General features: G+C 40.0%; 10 protein-coding genes across 10 annotated transcripts; 6 read left to right on the forward strand and 4 right to left on the reverse strand.

Moving 5' to 3' along the window:
• Positions 1-233: 233 nt before the first annotated feature.
• On the forward strand, positions 234-3,185 carry CCC2 (Cu(2+)-transporting P-type ATPase CCC2; the record flags this gene model as incomplete). Its single annotated transcript, XM_002496092.1, has 1 exon — positions 234-3,185. The coding sequence occupies one exon, from the start codon at positions 234-236 to the stop codon at positions 3,183-3,185; it is 2,952 nt and encodes a 983-aa protein (XP_002496137.1).
• Positions 3,186-3,369: 184 nt separating this feature from the next.
• Positions 3,370-4,212, forward strand: ZYRO0C11374g (hydroxyacylglutathione hydrolase; the record flags this gene model as incomplete). The annotated part of the gene is made up of 1 exon (XM_002496093.1): positions 3,370-4,212. The coding sequence occupies one exon, from the start codon at positions 3,370-3,372 to the stop codon at positions 4,210-4,212; it is 843 nt and encodes a 280-aa protein (XP_002496138.1).
• A 392-nt stretch (positions 4,213-4,604) lies between these two features.
• CUE5 (ubiquitin-binding protein CUE5) lies at positions 4,605-5,864 on the forward strand (the record flags this gene model as incomplete). The annotated part of the gene is made up of 1 exon (XM_002496094.1): positions 4,605-5,864. The coding sequence occupies one exon, from the start codon at positions 4,605-4,607 to the stop codon at positions 5,862-5,864; it is 1,260 nt and encodes a 419-aa protein (XP_002496139.1).
• Positions 5,865-5,953: 89 nt separating this feature from the next.
• On the reverse strand, positions 5,954-8,359 carry SDA1 (Sda1p; the record flags this gene model as incomplete). Its single annotated transcript, XM_002496095.1, has 1 exon — positions 5,954-8,359. The coding sequence occupies one exon, from the start codon at positions 8,357-8,359 to the stop codon at positions 5,954-5,956; it is 2,406 nt and encodes an 801-aa protein (XP_002496140.1).
• An 87-nt stretch (positions 8,360-8,446) lies between these two features.
• Positions 8,447-10,213, reverse strand: BRF1 (transcription factor TFIIIB subunit BRF1; the record flags this gene model as incomplete). The annotated part of the gene is made up of 1 exon (XM_002496096.1): positions 8,447-10,213. The coding sequence occupies one exon, from the start codon at positions 10,211-10,213 to the stop codon at positions 8,447-8,449; it is 1,767 nt and encodes a 588-aa protein (XP_002496141.1).
• A 1,378-nt stretch (positions 10,214-11,591) lies between these two features.
• CPD1 (2',3'-cyclic-nucleotide 3'-phosphodiesterase) lies at positions 11,592-12,245 on the forward strand (the record flags this gene model as incomplete). The annotated part of the gene is made up of 1 exon (XM_002496097.1): positions 11,592-12,245. The coding sequence occupies one exon, from the start codon at positions 11,592-11,594 to the stop codon at positions 12,243-12,245; it is 654 nt and encodes a 217-aa protein (XP_002496142.1).
• A 76-nt stretch (positions 12,246-12,321) lies between these two features.
• Positions 12,322-13,092, forward strand: ZYRO0C11484g (6-phosphogluconolactonase; the record flags this gene model as incomplete). The annotated part of the gene is made up of 1 exon (XM_002496098.1): positions 12,322-13,092. One exon carries the CDS (start codon positions 12,322-12,324, stop codon positions 13,090-13,092), a length of 771 nt encoding a protein of 256 aa, XP_002496143.1.
• A 215-nt stretch (positions 13,093-13,307) lies between these two features.
• On the forward strand, positions 13,308-14,312 carry MGA1 (Mga1p; the record flags this gene model as incomplete). The annotated part of the gene is made up of 1 exon (XM_002496099.1): positions 13,308-14,312. One exon carries the CDS (start codon positions 13,308-13,310, stop codon positions 14,310-14,312), a length of 1,005 nt encoding a protein of 334 aa, XP_002496144.1.
• A 1,199-nt stretch (positions 14,313-15,511) lies between these two features.
• DNA2 (bifunctional ATP-dependent DNA helicase/ssDNA endodeoxyribonuclease DNA2) lies at positions 15,512-20,044 on the reverse strand (the record flags this gene model as incomplete). Its single annotated transcript, XM_002496100.1, has 1 exon — positions 15,512-20,044. One exon carries the CDS (start codon positions 20,042-20,044, stop codon positions 15,512-15,514), a length of 4,533 nt encoding a protein of 1,510 aa, XP_002496145.1.
• Positions 20,045-20,707: 663 nt separating this feature from the next.
• On the reverse strand, positions 20,708-21,397 carry ZYRO0C11550g (uncharacterized protein; the record flags this gene model as incomplete). The annotated part of the gene is made up of 1 exon (XM_002496101.1): positions 20,708-21,397. The coding sequence occupies one exon, from the start codon at positions 21,395-21,397 to the stop codon at positions 20,708-20,710; it is 690 nt and encodes a 229-aa protein (XP_002496146.1).
• Between the last annotated feature and the right edge of the window lie 98 nt (positions 21,398-21,495).

Below are 21,495 nucleotides of genomic sequence, written 5' to 3' on the forward strand. Positions count from 1 at the left end.
TTAGAAGCTGAAGAGTTGAGAGAGGATGAACTAGCACCCTCAACAAACAAGTAAAGTCTTGAACTCAAATGGCCCGAGAAGTCCAATGGTGCACCATTGAAAATTAATTGAGCTCATTTCGTTTTATGCTCAGTTCAGGGTGCAAATGAGTCCAACTTAAAAGCAGATGGTTTACAAGGCCCATCGCATGTTTCTTAATACCGTATACTCCGGCAAGACGAAAATCAACAGAGATGAGGCAGGCTAAGCTTACGGTTGATGGTATGACATGCAGTGCTTGTGTCAATACGGTCACTAGTCAAGTAAGCGCATTACCAGGAGTATCAGATTGCCAGGTTTCACTAGTCACCAATGAGTGCGATGTGAAGTTTAGCGATGACAGTGAATGCAGTACTGATAAAGTTATTGAAGCTGTCGAAGACTGTGGGTTTGATTGTAAGCTAATAGAAGAGAGCGGTAGCTCTCAGAATGAAGCGTTACTTACTGTTCAGGGTATGACGTGCGGCAGTTGTGTGTCGTCGGTTACTGAGCAGGTCAATAAGTTACCAGGGGTTCAAAACGTAGTGGTATCATTAGTAACAGAGGAGTGCCGTGTGGTCTTTGATGCTAGTAAGATTTCAATACAAGAAATTAAAGAGTCCATTGATGACTGTGGATTTGACGCTAGTGTCAACAGCGTTCAGCAAGTCTCAATAACAGAAGAAGGAGGTAGGTTGAAAAATGCTAAATATCACATCTTTGGAATTGATTGGAACACACCGGTAGATGTGGTGAATACGAGTTTTCAACAGCTGTGCAGTGGTGGAATTAAATCAGTGGATATGAGTAAAGTTGATGAATTTTACGTTGCATCAATTGGCTATGATCAAAATGAATGCGGAGTCCGTGATATTGCCAATAGGATTACTTCTGAATTAGGATATGAACCTACGGTTGTCTCTACTTATGATAGTTCTACTCAACTGAAGCTATTGGCTAGAGTAAAAGAAATTCAATTTTGGAAATACAATTGTTTCAAAGCATCTATATTTGCCATCATTACAATGGCACTTTACATGGGGATACCCATGTCTCTGCCTTTCATTGTTAAGAGTCACACTTTCCCCTACAAAGAAACTTCATTTCTGCCAGGTTTATTTTACAGGGATATAATTGGATTCATCCTTGCCACATATTTACAATTCACGCTTGGTAGGTATTTTTATGGAGCGTTCTGGAAATCTTTAAAACATTTTACGGGTACTATGGATACACTGGTTTGTACCTCTACTTCATGTGCGTACTTCTTTTCCATTTATTCCGTCGTGCTTAATGTGATCAATCCTTCTGATAGCGGCAAATTACCGAATGTCATCTTTGACACATCTGTAATGCTGTTTTCGTTCATCTCTCTAGGTAAACTACTGGAGAATAGAGCTAAATCAGCAACTTCCACTGCACTATCAAAATTAATATCTTTGACGCCAACGTCTTGTGTAGTTCGTGATTCACAAGGTGAAACTTTCGAAGTACCCATTGATCTACTACAAACAAATGACATCGTAGAAGTAATGCCGGGCAAAAGAATTCCTGCCGATGGTTATATCCTTGAAGGTGAAACTGAAATTGATGAATCATTAATTACTGGTGAGTCTCTACCGACCGCCAAGTCCCGCGATGATAACGTAATTGCGGGCTCTATCAATGGCCCAAACCATTTTGTCTTCAAGGCAGAAGCTGTTGGTGATGAATCTAAATTAGCAAACATCATAAGAACCATGAAACAGGCACAACTGACAAAGGCCCCCATTCAAAGATATGCAGATTTTTTGGCATCAATATTCGTTCCTTCAATTCTTTTATTAGCCACTTGCACCTTCTTCATGTGGTATGTGTTGGCTAACCTCATTACAGACTCCTTGCCAGTGCTCAACTCATCCAATGGTAGATTTTACATGTGCTTCCAGACTGCGATTTCAGTTGTTATCGTTGCATGTCCTTGTGCGTTGGGATTAGCAGCACCTACTGCCATCATGGTTGGTACTGGCGTTGGCGCTGAACATCAAGTTTTAATCAAAGGTGGTGAAATTATGGAAAGATTTGACACTGTGGGTAAATTCGTATTTGACAAGACTGGTACTCTAACGACAGGATGTATGACTGTACGAAGCTTCATCTTAGAAGAATCTCAACAATTGTCTACCGAATTACTGGCATGTATCCTTGCCTCTGAATCAATAAGTGAGCATCCTGTGGCTAAAGCTATCGTCGATTACTGTACTAATATTTCACACCAAGATACCAAGGGAAAGGCCACAGTGTTGGATAGTAAGATCTTTGTCGGTAAAGGTCTTGAATGTCTATGTGAATTTAACGGAATTAAACATACCTTGCTCATCGGTAAAAAGGCATTAATGCCAGAAGATTGGAATGCTAAAATGGGTGATACAAATAGTGATAGTACAGTTTCCTATGTTTGTATGGATGGTGCAATAATTGGTAGATTTGAAATAACAGATGAAGTGAAATCAGATGCTCATGAAACTGTACAATATTTGTTAGATAACAATTACAAAGTTTACATGGTTACTGGTGATAATCATGGATCTGCTATCAAAGTTGCTCAGCAATTGGGTATTGATTTGAACAGCATTTTTAGCGAAGTGACACCAGCGGGCAAATGTGAGGTAATAGAGGAAATACGCAAGGGTTCAAGGGATGGTATAGTGTTTGTCGGTGATGGTATTAACGATTCTCCCGCTCTGGTAACCAGTGACATTGGTATATCAATATCTACAGGCACTGATGTTGCTATGGAGGCAGCAGATGTGGTGGTACTATGTGATCAAGATCGTACAAAAGCTAGACTCAGGGGTATATTATATGCCTTGGACATTTCTCGCAAAACATTCCACAGAGTTAAACTAAATTTGTTTTGGGCTCTATGCTATAACATTTTTATGATACCAATTTCAATGGGCATCCTCATTCCCTGGGGCATAACGCTACCACCAATGGCGGCAGGATTTGCCATGGCAATGAGCTCTGTGAGCGTTGTTTTAAGCTCGTTAGGTCTCAAGAGATGGAAACCGGACCATCTTTACGGTTCAAAGGGTGATAGGATCTTTTCGAGACTGTTCCGTATACGCAGGGAACCAAATCAGCAGAGAGAAGATGTTGAGTTGCAAACAAGATCAATTCAGTAACGAATTGATGTAATTCATTCTAGGGTTTTAAAAGTTGGGTTGTATAAGCTATAAGGGGTTTTTTTTCATCATGCGATGAACTATGGAATCCTTTGTATTATATATATATCGTGATATAGATATGAGAAACTACTAAAAGTACAATGCACTTAGGGAATAACAAGGGAAGTAGTTCCAAAAGTTTATGCTAAGACAAGTAAGAAATATGCATGTCAAGGCAATTAAGATGAGATGGTTAACAGGTGGTGACAACTACAGCTACCTGTTGAGTACACAGGATAAAACCAAATCGTGGTTAATTGATCCTGCCGAAGTACTTGAAGTACTCCCTAATCTGGATTCTAGTGAAAGAAAAAGTATTCAATTCATTGCCAACACTCATCACCACTACGATCATGCCGGTGGTAACACTGGTATACTAGCAGCTTTGGGTAAGGAGAACATTAAGCCCAGAGTACTCGCTGGTTCTCATGTGTCACCAGCTACTACCGATGTTCCAGAACATCAACAACAATTTACACTGGGAAATCTACTCGTATCCTGCATTCGTACCCCTTGCCATACCCAGGATTCTGTCTGTTATCACGTCAAGGACCCTGAGACCAGTGAGCAGGCACTATTCAGTGGTGATACTCTTTTCACCGCAGGTTGTGGTAGATTCTTTGAAGGTAATGCGCAAGAAATGGATGTTGCATTGAATCAACGGATACTTCAAGAAGTTGGTGAACCCAATTGGTCCCTAACTAGAGTTTATCCAGGTCATGAATACACCAAGGGTAACGCTAAATTCGTCCGCAAGGCAATATATGTGAATCCCAATGAAAATAAGCACTTTGATAACCTAGAGAAATTTTCATTGGAGAATGATGTGACTACTGGTAGATTTACGCTGGCTGATGAGACTCAGTTTAACCCTTTCATGAGATTAGATGACCCCATTGTTCGTAAGGCCATTGGTGATGCCAACGGTTCTTGGACTAGAGTTCAAGTCATGGACAAATTGAGAAAGCTCAAGAATATTATGTAAAAATCATACATACAATTCAGCCAGGCAGTTGGATTACAGGTGCCCTGGTAAGCGATATTTATTGACAATGACAACACTTGGTCGCAACTTCAGTCATTCTTTGGTGTCCCCTTTCACAAGACACCTTGTAGTAGTTCTTAAAACCAGGTTACCAGACATTCGGGCAAAGGTAAATGTACTATCGTTGTGAATTGGGGTTGCTGAAATTAAGCAAGTTGTCTGCTGATCGTTCTTTTGCAGTGTTGCCCTGTGCCTATAATGTTGACCCGCATATTTAAAGGTATATCTTAACCTTAACCAATTGTGACAACATAAGTGATTTCACTACAGACAACCTCAGCAGAAGTTTCTAAGTACTTTCGAGGGTGGTCAACAATTCTAAGAGGTGGGAAATGTCTGACAAAGAAGTTGAATCGGTTTCTAAACCTGAACTAAAAGTGGAACAAATGGACGAATCTAAGAATGAGATCCAGGGATCCAATGAACAAGAGAGTAAATTGGACAATACTCTAGAAAAATTCCCCAGTAAAGATGGAAACGAATCTGATACTAAGACAGCGACGTTAAAATCGCCTGTTTCTGTTGGTGTACCCAAGAAGGATGAGAAAGAAGAGAAGAAGGATGATAATAAGAAGGTTAATAACGATGATGAAGAGGAAGCACCACCCTTGCCCACTAGAAGGAAGCCTCTAGAGTTACCAGGTGAAAGCTCAAGTAAAGCTTTCCCCGAAAAGATGGAAAATCCAATTTTAAAGCAGTTAAAGGAGGCTTTCCCTAATATAGAGGAGAACTACGTGAAAGCGGTTATAATTGCATCACAAGGCGTATTAGAACCGGCATTCCATGCACTTTTATTTCTATCAGATCCTGATTCCGGGAAGGATATTGAATTACCAAGCCAACCTTTACAAGCACCACCTGCAGAGCCATTGCCACAAAGGCGTCAATCACAGTTAGAGCAAGATGAAATGTTAGCAAGACAATTGGATGAGAAGTACAATAGAAGGAGAAGTAGAAAAACTGGCATTAGTGGTGGGGATGGTGAAGACTATGACCGTAGACAGCGTTTGAGGGACCGTCAAAGACGTATGCAATCACCAATTAGTGCAGATGAGTACCGAGAAATTTATGGAGATGAAGAGGAACCCGATATGTGGGGGCAGCTTGTCGACAAGGATTTACCAGAATTAAGAACTCGTGCCAACAGATCAATTCAAGATACTGCCACAAAATTAAATGGTTGGTTTAATGGGATTTCCAAAAAATTGTATGGTGATCAAGAAGAACCTGAAACTGGTAGGAGATTAGGTGATAATTTGAGGCAAGAACCACCAAAAAAACCTGAAAGACGTAGATTCAATTCATTTGGTGCCCAAATAGGTGACGATTCTACTTTAGAATCTCACGGAATCACTCTACAAAATGATGAAGAGGAATTAGATGTGCCACCTCAGTTAAAAAACAGAAAACAGCCCGGAGTTGACCTTGTAGCACAGACTACTTACATTGATAGTCCTGAACATTCCCAGAGGAAAAAATGGCAACCAGTACCACCTGCCCCAGTGCCAACTTCACCAACTAGGCATGGTAATAATGCTCTTAAGTCCCCAGACGATGACGATTTTTTACTAAATAGTGAAGATGAATTGTAATCTTTCCTGGAAGGGGCCACAAAAAATTCGAATCTATTTAGCTTACTATCTAATATACAATCGCAGAGTTTTATTTTACACTATTTCATTCAGAATCCCTTTTTCTTCTGTTTGGTGACGTGATTTTTCAATATTGTTTGTCTATCTTTCAATGACATTTTCCTCTTACCTTGAACTGATTTCTTATGAATCATCATCATGAAATTCTTCTTTCTAGCCTTTTCTCTATTCGTAGTTGAATGTGGATTTTCACGTTTACCCTTACGACTACCGAACTTCTCACGGTCTTCACGACCTTCCATAACTCTTTGTAAACGCTCTTCACGAGTTTGCTTGTATTTGATTGGACCAAGTAAGCCTGCAGAGTCCACAAGTTCTTCGTTTTGACCACGCTTTTGAAGCCCCATCAATTTTTGAACACCTTCTTCAGTACGCAATTGTTGCAATTTGGCAAAATCGGCTGGTGTCAATATACGAGAGGAAGCTAGTTCACGGAATGCAGCTTCTGGATCCATAGTTGTCTTTGGTTCTTCTTGTTCATCTTCTTGCTCTGCTCCATCCTTCTCCTTATCACTTAGATCCAAATCAGAATCTTCCTCATCCTCTTCTGCCTTCTTTTTCTTGTCATCGTCATCTTTCTCAGAATCTGATGAATCCATATCCACGTCGTATTCTTTATCACTTTCCACACTGACCCACTCACCGTCAATCTCATCGCTGCTGCCTTCTTCTTCGTCTACTTCCCAGTTACGATCATTAGCTTCATCATCGTCCTCTTCATCGCCGTGGTCATTTTTCCATTGGGCAAGTAATTCGATACCTTCGATACCTTCCACATTACCACGTTCCTCACCAAATTGTGGTCTTCTACTAATTTTACCTTCACGCTTAGATTCTTGTACTTCCATGGAAGCATTCTTACCTCTGTCTTTCTTCTTTAACATTTCAGGAGCCATTTCTCTGTATAAGGACACAAGAGATTTAGCACCCATGGCCACACCTTTAGCCTTAGAACTTTTGTACTCGGTCAAATCTTGCAAGAGGGTTTCATCAATAGCCAATGGTGCTCTTGAACAGATTTCACGAATTGTATTCAAACCTGCAGCTGCAACTTCAGAGGCAACACCTTCTGAAACGAATTCATCAGCAATCTTACGAACCATAACGTGTAAATTCTCTGGAGGTACCAGTTCATGACACGATTGAGCACAAGCTGCCAAAATCTGTGTAACGTCTCTTTGTTTAGGAGTCAAATATTTCAGGAAAAAAGTGTAGAGACCCAAAACCATCAGTTTGTGAGTACCAACCATTCTAGAGAGCAATTGCATTAGTGAAATTTTCTGCTCCATAGAAAACTTGTTTGCGTTTTTACCATTCAAATGACGGGTGAACAGACTTTCTGAAAATCCTTGTGGATCTCTTAACAAGTGAATAGCACTGAAGTTCAAATATCCATGACCTTGTTGAGTATCATCTTTATTCTTCTTTCTCATAGTTTTAACGGCATTCTTCAATTTCTTACCACGTCTTCCAGTCTTTTTGTTAATCTTTAATCTATGTCTTATACCCTCCAAGTCCACTTCTTCTTCAGAATCTGAATTTTCTTCAAAATTTGATTCACGCTCTTTGTCAGCGTCTAAGAAGAACATTACACCTGACATGGCAATCTTTACATCTTCATGAAGGGCGGCCTGCACCATAATTTCAACGGAACGTGAATCATCCCATATAGCACGTCTCCAAAGTTCTCTTGTCAATTTAGTAGCCCAAATTCCTTGACTGTCAGGTTCATCCAAAAGGTTGAAACATAGAGCTTGGGTTGATCTGTTTAATTTTTGGTTTTTAGAACCGGTGTTACAACTCTTTAGAAGTGCAATCAAATTTTTATAGATCAATTGACGAAGTTCTTTTGCATGTGAATTAACAGATAGTGTATTACCTTGTGAAGAATATGCAATTAAGAGTGGGAACATTGTTTGTAACAACTGTTCTGCAGTGATAACACTCTTATTTCTCAACATCATCAAAGAGGTTAAGATCCTTTCCTTCAATTCAAACGGAAGTTGCTTATGGTGGTTTAAAATGAGTTGCTTTAGTTCTTCTGGGAAATTAGCCGTTTCCTTGGGGAAGCATGAACAAACTTGGGCAACAAACCCTATTAGTTCTGAAAACTGTTCCACATTACGACTAATGGATCCGTCCTTGTCATTAGATTCACCACCAGTAATTCCACTAAGCATAAATATGTCTCTTAGAGATTCGTAATGTGCATACTGTTGCAAAAACTCTTCATGATAAGAACCTGGATCTCTTTTGACTAAGTTCTGAAGCAGAACAATATTAGTCGGTAAAATAGCTGATCTACCTTTCCTAGCCATTTTGATTTGACTATTCTTACCAGATTTTCTTTCTATTAGTGCGATGAGATGAGATGAGATGAGATGAGCTTGAAATTTTTCACCGCTATAAAAAAATGTGAAAAAGATCATTAACATAATAAACTACCGATATATAATAATAACAAAAAAAAAAAAAAAAAAAAAAAATGAAAATAAAAGAACATCAGATACTTATCGCTACCATCATCCAAACAACCCATCAATTGCATCATAATTAATTTTCTTGGAAAAACTGGCCTTTTGTAGCATATTTTTAACACTATCAGCAGTTGAAAAGTCACCTTTTTGTTCAGCAGCTTGTAATGCAGAATGAAGACTCGTTGGATCATCAATGGAAGACATTGTACTTATAGCTTGGTCAACATCCATTTCGGTCTTTCTCTTTCTGCGCCTATTCCCGCGCTTACGTTTGCTTGAAGTGTTACCTGCCGCTATATCTGCTTCCAGTTTCAACCTTTTACTCTCTTGTTCGAGCAAATATTCACCATTGATACCAATCCATATGCGTTCCTTCAATTTGGATGCTTCTTCGTCTAACAGTTGCGATTCTAATTCATCATCATCGACATCGTCTAAATTTTCAGCATCATCAGATACTTTTGATAAGAAGGATTGAGAATTGGGTAAAAGGTGTAAGTTTGTGGGTCTGTAAGGATCCTTTTCCAAGGAATAGCCATCAATGGCGTCTTGAAAGTGACGTCCTTGCCCACTGTGTTTTCGTAACCACTCGGCACCTTGCTCTTCAAAGGTTTCATTATCATCGGCGCCATTTTCTTCTTCCTCCTCCTCTTCTTCTTCAACATCGTCTTCTCCTTCAGCATCGTTTCTTGAACGTTTCCTTTTCTTCTTTAAAACATCTGAATCGTCAATACCATGCGTTGATTTCAATGTATTCACTACCTGTTCCCTCTTTTGTGTAAATTGCTTCAAATAGAATAGAATTTCTCGAGATGATAACTCCTGTTCACCCAATACCTGGGTCAAGATTGGATTACGGTTGAGTGCCTCTTCACTAGTTTCATCCTTGTCCAAATTTTCCCGAAGTTTTCTTTCGTTAAGTCTATTTCTGGTAAATGAAGGTGGTTGTGCGCCAGGTTCGGGTGTATCGTCACTCCTGAATTCGTTAATCGACAATTTTCCCGTCTTTGTGTTCTTGAATTCGTTCAACCGCTGTTGAATAGTCTCCTCAGCAACATGAGACACTGCGACTATTTCAGAATGCGTTCTACGCAAGTTATTCATCCGGCACGCGAGTAGTACACATGCACCTGCGATACCAGCGGGACGACGTCCTTCGTACATCCAGTCCCTGGACATCCTCTGTGCCAGCTTAACAGCATCTTTGGCAACTTTAATCTTCTTATCGCCTAAATCCAGCTTTTCTGCAAAATGCTGAATGAATAATGATGGATCGGCTAGGGGCAATTTAGTAATATTTAGACGTTTGACCATTCTAAGGAAGGTAGCACCAATGGAATAGACACTTACCTGTAATCGAGAGGAGAAATCGATTAACATATGGTGCGTTCTTTCCTTACGACATGCAATGTAGAGGCAGGCTGCAATAACGTTCTGAGACCTCCTACCTTGAACAAAATTGTAGTGTAGAGCTAATTTGTACCACTGATGTGCGGCATCGGTAATATATTCTGGAATATTTAAAGCGAAGGAGACTGCACGCAGTTTCCTATAGGCATTGTTCAAAGTAACTTGTCGCGACTCTAGGGCACTTGAACCCCCATGGGCACTCATGGAGGCACCACTTTGGCCCTTACCAATGTACGAACCTTGAACGACAGCAGCACCGCTACTATTTTCACCAAATGTGACTTCGGAAACGATTGGATTATCTTCAGCGACAGTACCACAACTCTGACACACTAGATCGTTATTGGCATTAGTCACATCTTTGACGAAATCCGTACTCTTACAGTTCTTACAGGTAAGCATAGTGGATTAGTATTGTATTTGAGTATTTCCACTATCCTAAGATTAAAAATTTGAACACTTTCAAGCCCTTTGAATCACTCTTAGTGATCTGTAGCTCATCACTTGAAGATGCATCTACGTAGTCTACTGGATGGAAAACCCGACTAATAAAAAAGTTCAAAAAAGTCGCCAAAAAAAAAAAAAAAAAAAAAAAAAAATAAGATAAATTATAGAAACTACGAGACTCGAATACCAATTATCGAAACGAATGATACTAGATTGGGACACTCAGAGTTTCTCTAACGTATCAACCTCGTATCAATGCCTATGGTATGGGGTAGTAGTCGTTCTGGGGGGGCTGTTGGCTTTGGACTGCTACCACTTGGATCAAAGTGATCTCGTGTTGGAAATGGGAAAGAAGGACTGTCTTCCTTTGGAAACAATCGACATACGCAAATCGTACAAGTTTGCTATTCAATGTAGAAGCGGCCTTGTACTCCTCCGCCAAGGTGCATTTCAAGCGTACGTCGCGGCATAGTCTCTGAAAGTCCACTCTCAATCAATGGAACGTGCCGTCGTTTCCCACCAGGAAGAGCTCCTTTGAATGGCATGCAGAGCCAAGGAGACCATATCTGATGTAGCTCTTGCTTTCAAAGCATACGTGTGGTCCGCTTTGATTCTTTTGCAACTATCCCAAGTAGTAAGCAGAGTTGCAAACGGATCCCGGCGGCTGCTGCTGGCAGCCGCCCTTTATATAGCCGTAGACTGTCTCCCCAAAATGGTTATCCTCTCAAATCACCACACCCCTAAATTTTTCTTCGGCGGCTAACCGACATCAATGATAAAAGTGTCACCGGCAACTACACGATAGTGGAACACAGATAACCAGCCTCCCTGAAAGCCAGTACGCGCAATATGGTGGTGATACAGGTCCCCTCTACTTGCTTAGAGCCGATAGGAGGCTTGGTATCACGTGACTCAAGAGTCACGTGATAATTCTCTTTCTCTCTCTCTCTCTTCTACACCAACCTTATGTTATCGTACTCCAATACGCTCCCAGAGCCGCCTAGGAAAAGTCCAGTACTGCCGCTTGCCTCACCTTCTCCGTTATCCTTGTTTCCCTTCGCAGTATCACGTGACTTTCCCTAAATTTCATTCAACGTCAATCCTGATCAAAATTCTTACCTCATGGCCCTTCGCATGGCTCAACCGTAGCTGCATACAAGTGTAACTATCCCATACTAGGCTGCGTTTCACCATAGTTCATCTCTTATTATCACATCTTACTACGCCAAGCCACTTTTAGTCCATTTTATTTTACGCCAAGTCTAAGAAACAGTCCGGTACTCGCTGTTACACAACAATCGACACTAAGAAAATCCGCCATAAATCACAAACCATGGCAATTGCACTCTGGTATTGTCCCCCTCAGGGCTCAGAGGTCTATGAAAATTTGCAGCTGTTAATCACTTCATTGCAATCGCTCTTCCCCAATAGCCCAGTTTTTGAACCTCATATTACAATAACCTCTGATTTGAACTGTAACAGTGCAGATGACGTTAACAAAATTTTGACCTCATGTGTAGCTGCCATTAAATCAATTCCACCATCACAACCACTAGTCAAATTTCAACACTGTACAATCGGTAAATCCTACTTCCGCAAAGTTGTACTAGAGTGTGAACCAAACAGATATTTGTATAGTATTGCTCAGATTATGAGAGAACTCTACGTGGAAATCGATGAGGCAAGCAGAACTCAAAGAGCCGCCACCTGGGCAAGAGATGAGTTTAAACCTCATCTCTCTCTGTTGTATTCTGATGTTTATCCTATTTCACAAGCATTTGCAAGGATCATTCAACAGAGAATTGAAGATGCCTTAAACGTCCAATTGGTTAAAGACTTGCAAGAAAAGACTACGACCCATCAGTTACAATGGAATTTTAGCAATGAAGCTGAAACCACTCAATGGAATCGCCCTTGTACCTTTAAAGTGGTTCGTTGCGAAGGCCCGGTCTCCCACTGGAGGGTGCTGGGGGGCACAAGTATATAAGTGGCAATACCTCGCATCGCAATACAAACACAACTACGAATCACAAGAAAGAGAATAACAGTTGTTTGTAAGCGAAATGGTTCACGTATATTCTAGTCAGAGACCCGAATTCGTTCGTCGTGTTGGTAAGTATATCCTGGAAGCTCAAGAAGAGGCCCTTAAGGACGATCCAAAGGCTCATTTCATTGTTGGTATTTCAGGTGGATCCCTCGTCAAGACTCTTTATGAGGCACTTATTCAAGATCAAGAGTTTGCACCAAAGGTTAGATGGTCCCAGTGGCAATTGTACTTCGTTGATGAAAGAATTGTTCCACTAGATGATCCAGACAGTAACTATGGTGCTTTTAAGAATGGTGTTCTTAACCCTCTAGCTCACAGCGGTGGCCATTTGAATTTGGGTCCTACCGTTTTTGCCATTAACGAATCTCTAGTTAATGGAGGTCCAGCTGAAAAGGACCAATTAGCCAAGGAATACGCTGACGAATTGCCATCTTCACCCTTTGACCTACTGCTACTGGGTTGCGGTCCTGATGGCCATACTTGTTCACTGTTCCCAGGTGAAAAGCACCGTTACTTGCTTGACTTGAAAGAACCAGTGGCCCACGTTTCCGAGTCTCCTAAACCACCAAGTGACCGTATTACTTTCACTCTGCCAATTATCGAGCAATCTAATCGTGTGGCATTCGTGGCTGAGGGAGAGAGCAAGAAGCAAATTATGCATGAAATTTTTGACAAGCACGATACAAGCTTGCCAACTGCCAAGATTAACTCATTGATCCCAACAAAGGTCTCGTGGTTTGTGGATCCGGGTGCATGGCAATTAGTACAAACCGTTAAACCAGAATAAGTATAAGCGCATGTTCGATTGATGGTCCTATATACTACATAGTATAGCATACGGTGAAATGTTGATTACTGTTGAAGCTCATCGCATTGTGTCACAAACAACGGTAAGTCCTCATAGAGAGGTTGAAATTCTGGTCGCCATGCCAATACATCACTCTACCTCATAGAAAGAAGACTGATTATAACGGCTTGGAACAGCTCGATGGAGGTTTAAATATGCATACCAAGACGTTCATCCACCAGCTTCATGCAATATTGAATGATGCTACCCTTGCCGAGTGGATTCGTTGGTCCGATGATCAAGATGGTGTGTTTGTACTGAGGCCGTACGACAAGTGGTTCAGTACTTTAGTTTTGAAAAGATATTTTAAACATGGTAATGTGAGTAGTTTTGTTCGTCAGTTGCACATGTATGGTTTCCATAAGCTATCCAACTTCGGTTCTGAAAGTTCTGCTTCTGGTGGGTCTTCCATCTCGCAATTGCATGGACCACCGCCACCAGCAAAAGATAAGTCAGCAACCGTTTGGTTCTTTACACATCCACTGGGGATATTTACTAGAAATGCAAGTGCGGCTACTTTGAACAGGATTCCAAGGAAAAGTACGGGTGTTGGCAGAGATGGTAAAAGGAAGAACGTTTTATCGACAGTTTGTGTCAATTACATTTCACAAAATGATCCTGGTAGGGCTACTTCACCACTTAGTAAAGCTCCTGAGGATCTACCGTCAGCTGAAATCAATACTGGAGCTACTAGTGATCGTCGACACTATAATTCGTTACCGGTGTTACCGCACTTATACATTAGAGACCAAATTTGGAATAAATCGAGAGCGATCTCATTACCAGACATTACCCAACGACATGTACCGACTGCGGCGACACCCGGTTCTGCTGCTCCCACAACACAGTCGCATGCACATGCACAAATGGGGGCACAACCATGGTATTATACATCATCTTCACCAGCTTTTACACAATTACCGACAGACGTACAATCAAATGTACATTACTTAGAACACACGATGGTTAAAATTGTTGAATTATTACCACTGCTCTGCAAGGGCTCCATACCACATCAAGACTCTCAAGAAATTTTGAATACGTTACGGTCATTGAGACGAGAATTACTTTCGAGGGATGCGAGGTTTAATGATTCTTCACCTTCTTTTAGTTCGGTGCCGTCAAATTTCGATGATACAAAAAATTGGTATAATGAGTAAAAAGAAGATGATGATTATGATTATGATAATAATAACGTCTAAGTCAACGTCAACGTCAACGTCAACGATCAAGAACCAATTTTGCTATTTAATAACACAAAATCCAAAAAAAATGATGTTTTTATGACTTCGGTATACGACACAGGGAAATTTATTCAGGTTGGTTTATCTCTTTCAATTGGAAATTAAAGAAGGAAAAAAAAAACAAGAAACTGTATATAGATACATACATATCTTGCTTGCTATATTACTAATATTCATACTATTATTATACTGTTATTTTAAGAATAATGTTGCCATTGGGTTTGTTTTCCACCAGCAATATGTGAAGTATCGTATGTATATTCCATTATGCTATAGTTGTTTATCGGGTGGTATCACCGATAATGCCATCGGCAAAAATGGTAAATACAGTGATGGTTGTCAACCGTTAAGATGTTGATCCCTTACAGCTTTAAAACTTTGAGTATGGACGGTTTTATTTGTTTTTTAGAACTAAACTGATTTGGTGGTATTTGTAAAGAAATTGGCGTCTGATAATTAGAATCCATCTGTTGATAAGATTGCGCTTGGCACATCCAATGGATTTTTAAAGCAAACAAATCCGTAACCACTTGATACTCCCAGAGAACTGAGTTGTGCAGCGCATTTTTTTTTTTTTTTTTTGCGTTCTCGTAATCATTGTTTCTATTTGTATTACCACTATCAACGATAGCTATCTTGGCGGTAATAATTTCTCGGAATTCCCGGTAAAAAGCATAAAGATTAGAATCTTGTTGCTCTCGTGTCGGTAACGGAAACCCTATAGGTCTGATATTATGCAAAAAAAATGTATGTATTTATGTAATCAAACATTGGTGGACCAGTTTCTGGAGGTGCTGCTGTTGTCGAGGTTGCCGATGGTGACGATTCTCTGCCTGCGGTGGCAGTGATAACCGCTGCTGGTGGAGCAAGATATGAACCATAGTATCCAATGGGATGTGGACCCATTGTAGGAAAAGTTGCATTAATTTTGACCGGTTGATATTTTCCAAATTTTCCATAATATTTCTGGGACCATTCTAAGTAGTTATACCTGTTAACATTCCAATTGTATTTTTTAATTATTGCTACTCTGTATTGAAGACAGCAAGCAAAAACAGTTCAGCATTATGAAGGACAGATATAACCATTGTGGCATCCTCAGAGGACCACCTACATCAAAACTCTAGCAAACTTTGCTTGATTATTGGGTGGTCTTTGACGAGTTGAGACGAGGCAGTGATGTTTTTAGCACCTTTTCTTTCAGTGCCATTTGTAGACTTATGGTCAACAGTGGATCCTTGATAAGATTTATTTTTTCCTTGTGAGCTATGGAGAAATGACGATGATGGTGATGAAATAGGGAACTTATGAAAATCTCTGAAGTGATGTGGTAGATCGTAGATCCAACCTTTCGAATGCAGGAAGTTGACCAGTCGAGCCATCTGAGGTACAGATGAAATGGTTGCTCGAGATCCTATTATGATCAGTTTGGATTTGGCTCTTGTCATGGCGACATTCACACGTCTAAGTTCCCTTAAGAGGGAACCTGCATTATGTTCCACATTACTTCTTACAAGAGAGATGATGATGGACTCTTTGTCACGTCCTTGGAATTGATCTGCGGTCAGTATTTCTAGGTTGCTGTAATGATCAGAAGCAAATCTTTTATTGAGGAGTTGTAACTGTGCCCTGTATAATGTCATTACCCCGATATCCCGACAATCCATACCAGCGTGTATTAAACCGTTCACGCATTGTTCTGCTATATCGACTTCACCTGGGTTGGTAATGGTTTTCTGTTCATTTATTTCAATCAGTTGTTCTTCCTCACATAAATCATAATTGAGAAATATTACTTTTTTGTGGGGTTCCAAGATTTCGCATAACCAGTCCTTTTCATGCAATTCCTGTGGACAATGGAAATTCTCCAGCTCTTTGAGTCGCGGTAAATTAATTTTTTTCTTGGCCACCTGCTCGTTGCCGCACTTTAATTTGTTGCTGTAGATCAAGAAATTCGATAGCGCCGCAACGTCATCACACATACGATACTGGTAAGTTAGTTCGATTACAGCTTTAGGTTGTGCCTCACATAATATTTTGAAAAGGGATTCCTGTAATCCTCCAAGCCGTGCCTCCTCGTTTCTCACTAATGGTGGTAGTTGGTAATGATCACCCACCATAATAAATTTCGAGGCGTATCTCAGTGGTCCTAGTGCTACGGGCATTGATATTTGACTGGCTTCATCGAGGATCGCATAATCAAAATCCTTCTGCTGTAGTGTGAAAAAAATATCATTTAACCCGAGACATGTCGTTGCTACGACTTGAGTGTCACTGATTTGTTTCATGATATCTTCGTATGATTCTGCATCTTGATAAGACGGTTGATACTCATGAATTTCTGGATGAATTTTGCGTGCTGATCCCAATCGGATAATATTAATCGGTGAACCTTTTAATTTGAGTAGAATGTTATCCACTGCCGAATGTGTGTAGGAAGTTAGCAGTACTTTTTGACCCCTGCTGGCGAGAATTTTGATGATTTGTGCGATAACCGTTGTTTTACCAGAACCTGGCATTCCTAAAATCAATGCATAGTCCTTGGCCCTCATCACTTTTCCCACAGCCTTACGCTGATCATAGTTAAAAGATTCTAGTTCATTTGGGTCATAAGGAATCAACGGAGGTAATTCGTCGGGTATAAATTCTGGTGGTGCTTTGTCCACCAGGAATGTTCTCATTCTTTGGTCACCTCCCTCGGATTTTTTAATCGATCGTTCTTGACCTGTTTGTTGGTCAACGACGAAGTGATCCTCTGTGACGGGGGGGAGGAAAAGGTTCAATAGGTTAAATCTTGTAAGGGACAATCCTTGTTCAATAACATTCTTATCCAATCTATAAGTAATGAGCGGTTGTGATCCTTCAATAGGCTGTTTCTTAGCGGCAGACAGAATCTCTTTGGCGACAACTTCAGGGTTTCGTAGCCGTTTTTTTGAGCAGATCGTGATTGACCCTCTCGTTATACTTGTTACGCGACCTTGACATAAACCGAAATGACCACGTTCATCACTGATGAATACATAGTCGTTCACATTCAACTGTGAAAGGAGCATTGACTGGGGTTTTTGTCCCTCCTGGAAATTTCTTTTAAACACATGTAAAAATTCTTCGGAAGTAGAATTCTCTTCTGAGATATCAACCAAACAGAGATTTGATAGGCATAGTCCACTAGTAGATTCCTTCGTATTACTATCTAAAAGGAAAAGTTGCTTTTTGATGTGCATTATGCTAGATTCTTCCTGTGTAATCAAATCATTGTATTTTTTGAAAAAAGCTCCATATTTATCATGATTTGTCGATAAATGACTTGTAATAGTTTCATATTCACCAGGCCGTAGACCACTTTCTTCGGCTGTTCCATCTTCCAGTAAATTATTTAACACCATACAGGATTCTTTTGTGAAGCAGTTGTCACAAACAGAACTCTGAAGTATTGGCGGTAAAATTACGTCGTGCGATTTATCCCATGTGATCTCTTTTAAACGGTATTTTAGTTTGGTAGCCAGCTGATTTCTGGCCATAATAACATGCTTAATAGAGTGAAGAATTTTTGGATGTTTGATAAAATTGTTGGTTCTAGTCTGCAGTAGCAGGAAAAAATCCACAGGAACTTCGTATTTGTCTTTCAAGAGAAGCGTGTATATGAGACCTTGTGCCTCGTGAGAGACACTTCCCAACTTACCGGTTTTCACTTCTAATGGTACGATTTCATGCTTCTTCTCTTCATGTGCCAATACTGTAGCATCTAAGAAACCTTTCAAACCATAAATGTGAGACAATATGTTCTCCTCGATATCAAGAATAACGGGTATTGAAATTGGTCTAGTGGTTCTTCGTCCTGATATGGATACGTAACTACCTAGATTACTCTTCTGTACAAATTGATTGACAAATTGTAGAATGTTTGTTGCATGACTATTCATAATTTCATCTTTTACTTGTTCAATTGTGTAATTGCAAACAAATATAGCAAAAGAATATGTCTTCAAAAGTGAATCAAGCACTTCTTCCAAATAATCCACGGTAAGTTTTTGATTTTCCAATTTACAACGTAATGCATCTTGTAAAAGTTCGTGCACAATATTACCGATGGTCATTGAAATCTTTGGTTCGCCCCTGGGGTCGTCAAAGATCGTTTCAATTGTAGATCGTCTGAGGCATCCGATAGAATTCCCTACAGTAGTTGCAGATAGTAGAATATCAGGATTCAGGACTAAGAGATTGTCATTTCTAACATTAGTCTTGGGATTTATATCGTCGGAAAGTAATCTCTTGTTATCCACATTTTGTCCTTGAATTATATGAATAGCATCACCCCTGGAAAACTCTAGATAGACCCATGGATGTCGGACCATTACTGAGCTAGTCTCACCTTTGTGGTCAATACAATGCAAAATTTTCTGGCGTCCCACTTTGGGCAGTTGTAACTCTGATACATTAAGGATAACAAGTCTTTCAACCCCTTCTCTGATAACCGCGGATTTAGCCAATTCAATGAATTCCTGATTTTCTGAGATAATCTCTGAATCTGATGATTCAGGATCCTCATTACCATCATTTTTTTCAATGTTTAAGTTCTGAGAAAACTGTTTCCCCACTTGGTTAAGATCTTCTAGATCCTTGTTTGCAAGGTTATCAGTAATTTCATCATTATTTTTTTCATCTTCCTCGAAGTAATCCAGCAACGAATCATCTAAAAGTTCATTATCTGAACTTGATTTATGCTCTGGTAGAACAGGTGCAGGTGCTGGTGCCGTTGGCCCTGGCGCAGGTGCAGGTGCCGTTGTCCCTGGCGTCGGCAATTCCGGAGTAGGATCGTCCAAAGTGGGCTTCTGGGTAAGAATATTGATCAGAGATTCGTCTCCATTATTGGAATCGCTGTCTTCGTAATCCTCTTCTACGTTTTCTTGTCGTTGTTGTATCCCTGAAGGTGACGAGGGTAAATCGTTCACTCTATTGAGTTTGGGTTTCATGCTAAGATCACCCTCAATGTCCCCTAATATATCATCTATATCTCGTAACGATTCTTTCATTGAATCAGTGGTACCCCTAGATCGCAGTGAATCCCTCTGTTGCATGGAAAGTGTAGTCAGTGGAGGTTCTGATTGTTCCCTATCATTTATATTAGTAAAGCTAAGCACACTTTTCAACCTTTTCGGTACCAAAGGTGTGGAAGAAGGTTCTTGATCTTTTTCAGCCTGTACGTTGTCCTCGGAATTGTCATTTGAACTATTCACCTTATCCGACAAATCTCTTGCAGTGGGGGAATATTTCCAAATCACTTCCTCTGTTGGCCCTTCTTCTAGTGATTCCTGTCTCCTAACAGGCTTTAGAATGGGGTCATTTTTAAAACTAGGTTGCAGTGTTGCCTTTTGCTGTTGTTTAGATCTCTGTACCTTCTTGGAATTGCTATAAGAAGTATTCCTTACTTGTGAGACTGAAATCGATTTCAAAACAGAATTTTCTGGTTTATTATTATTGTCTAGATTGTTTATAGGTGCAAATTGATAGTTTTTCCTCCTTCTTCTCTCGTCCAAGTTATCCCTTTCGGTTGCCGCCGAAGTGATGGGAGGTCGATTTTTCGAAGTAGTTGCCTCTGGAGAGACCACCAGGCTCCCAGATCTTTTCTTCTGAGGCGTCCTTGGCATTAAAAATCCTAGATTACGTCAAAATACTGGGCTCCCGATCGACTCAGAGGTATTCTTTCCAACCAGTGGCAAAGTTTTTTAGTTGTCGTTGTAGAGTTAAAAAAGGATATATCAAGTTTCGATTTAATTTTAAACGCGTATCGGTATAGAGTTATGGTCACGTGACATATTAAATAGGAATAAGTGATGAAAATATATATATATTGGTATTAGTCAATCTCTTTTGCTTTGATATTTGAATTTTCTCTTCCACAAGTTGAACTGGATTTATCAGCTGGTACTATGGCATCTATGAGTCTCAGCAGGTTCAGAAATACTGGAATAATGTTGGAATCACAACAGGATCTACATGAAGCAAATAAGAGATTATTATGCCGTTATCCAGTTATTCCCGCTACTTATCTTGAAGGAACCACATTGAAGTACCTCTAATTTCTCTCATACGTTCTGGATGCATCTATGTGCATGGATTTATAACATATGTCTATCATCCTGATATTAATAAAAAAGTATGCCAAAAAATTGTATTTAACCTTGGTTATGGGATACAACTGAATGATAAGGTTGAAAATCTTGAGCTGTTGACTTTAAAATATTGAAAGTATAAGTGTGTTAGTAATAGTAAAGAAAAAAATGTGAAGATTATAGGTTTTCCTTTCAAATTCAACATACACTTGCGATTTTAACAAAGCCGCTATCGACTAAAATTCCTGGGACTTGTTCGTCCGTATTCGAATCAGACCGGTCCCTTGATCGTCCCAATCCGTCTTGAAGGCTCAATTCATTTTTTCTCCTTTGTCTGATATCCATTTCTTCCTCTTTTTCAGTCAGTTTGTCAAATAATCCATTTAAACTTTTTAATAAACTCTCTCTTTTCTTCTGTAAACTATCGCTCAAGGAGGTGTCCCTCAGTCGAGTTTCATCATCTTCATGGTCTAACGCCGCTGTTAGTTTATTGATTTCTAACTGAACCCTCATCATAAATAATTGAATCTCAACTTGTATACTCCTCTTGTCATTTTCTGGTGTGCTAGACTCCTCCTTATCTTCGTCATCACTTGTAATGATATCTAAATCAGGTTTAAGTTTACAATATCCCAATTCTTGAAATGCTTGCTCCAAGAACGATCTGTTCACCTTAGAGCCTTTGAAAATTGCATCAAAATCATAACCTAACCTTACGAGAGCATGAACGGAGTCCTGAACTTGATCACTCAAGGATTCTGGTTCCTCTATATCCTTATTATCACCATCTCTCGGAAGTTCAGTCTGTGCTTCATCTTCCTTCTTCTTCCGTATGGACTTGATAAGCACTTCTCTCCTTTCTTGAATACTGGAGTCAAGAGAGCTCATCCAAAGGGGGTTCTCTGGAGTTCTTTTCAAATGGTCAATGAAATGCTTCTCACCTTTATTTGAAATTTTCTTGATCTGGATGAGTTCGCGAACATCAA

Source organism: Zygosaccharomyces rouxii (genome assembly GCF_000026365.1).
Source record: "Zygosaccharomyces rouxii strain CBS732 chromosome C complete sequence".
NCBI lineage: Eukaryota > Fungi > Ascomycota > Saccharomycetes > Saccharomycetales > Saccharomycetaceae > Zygosaccharomyces > Zygosaccharomyces rouxii.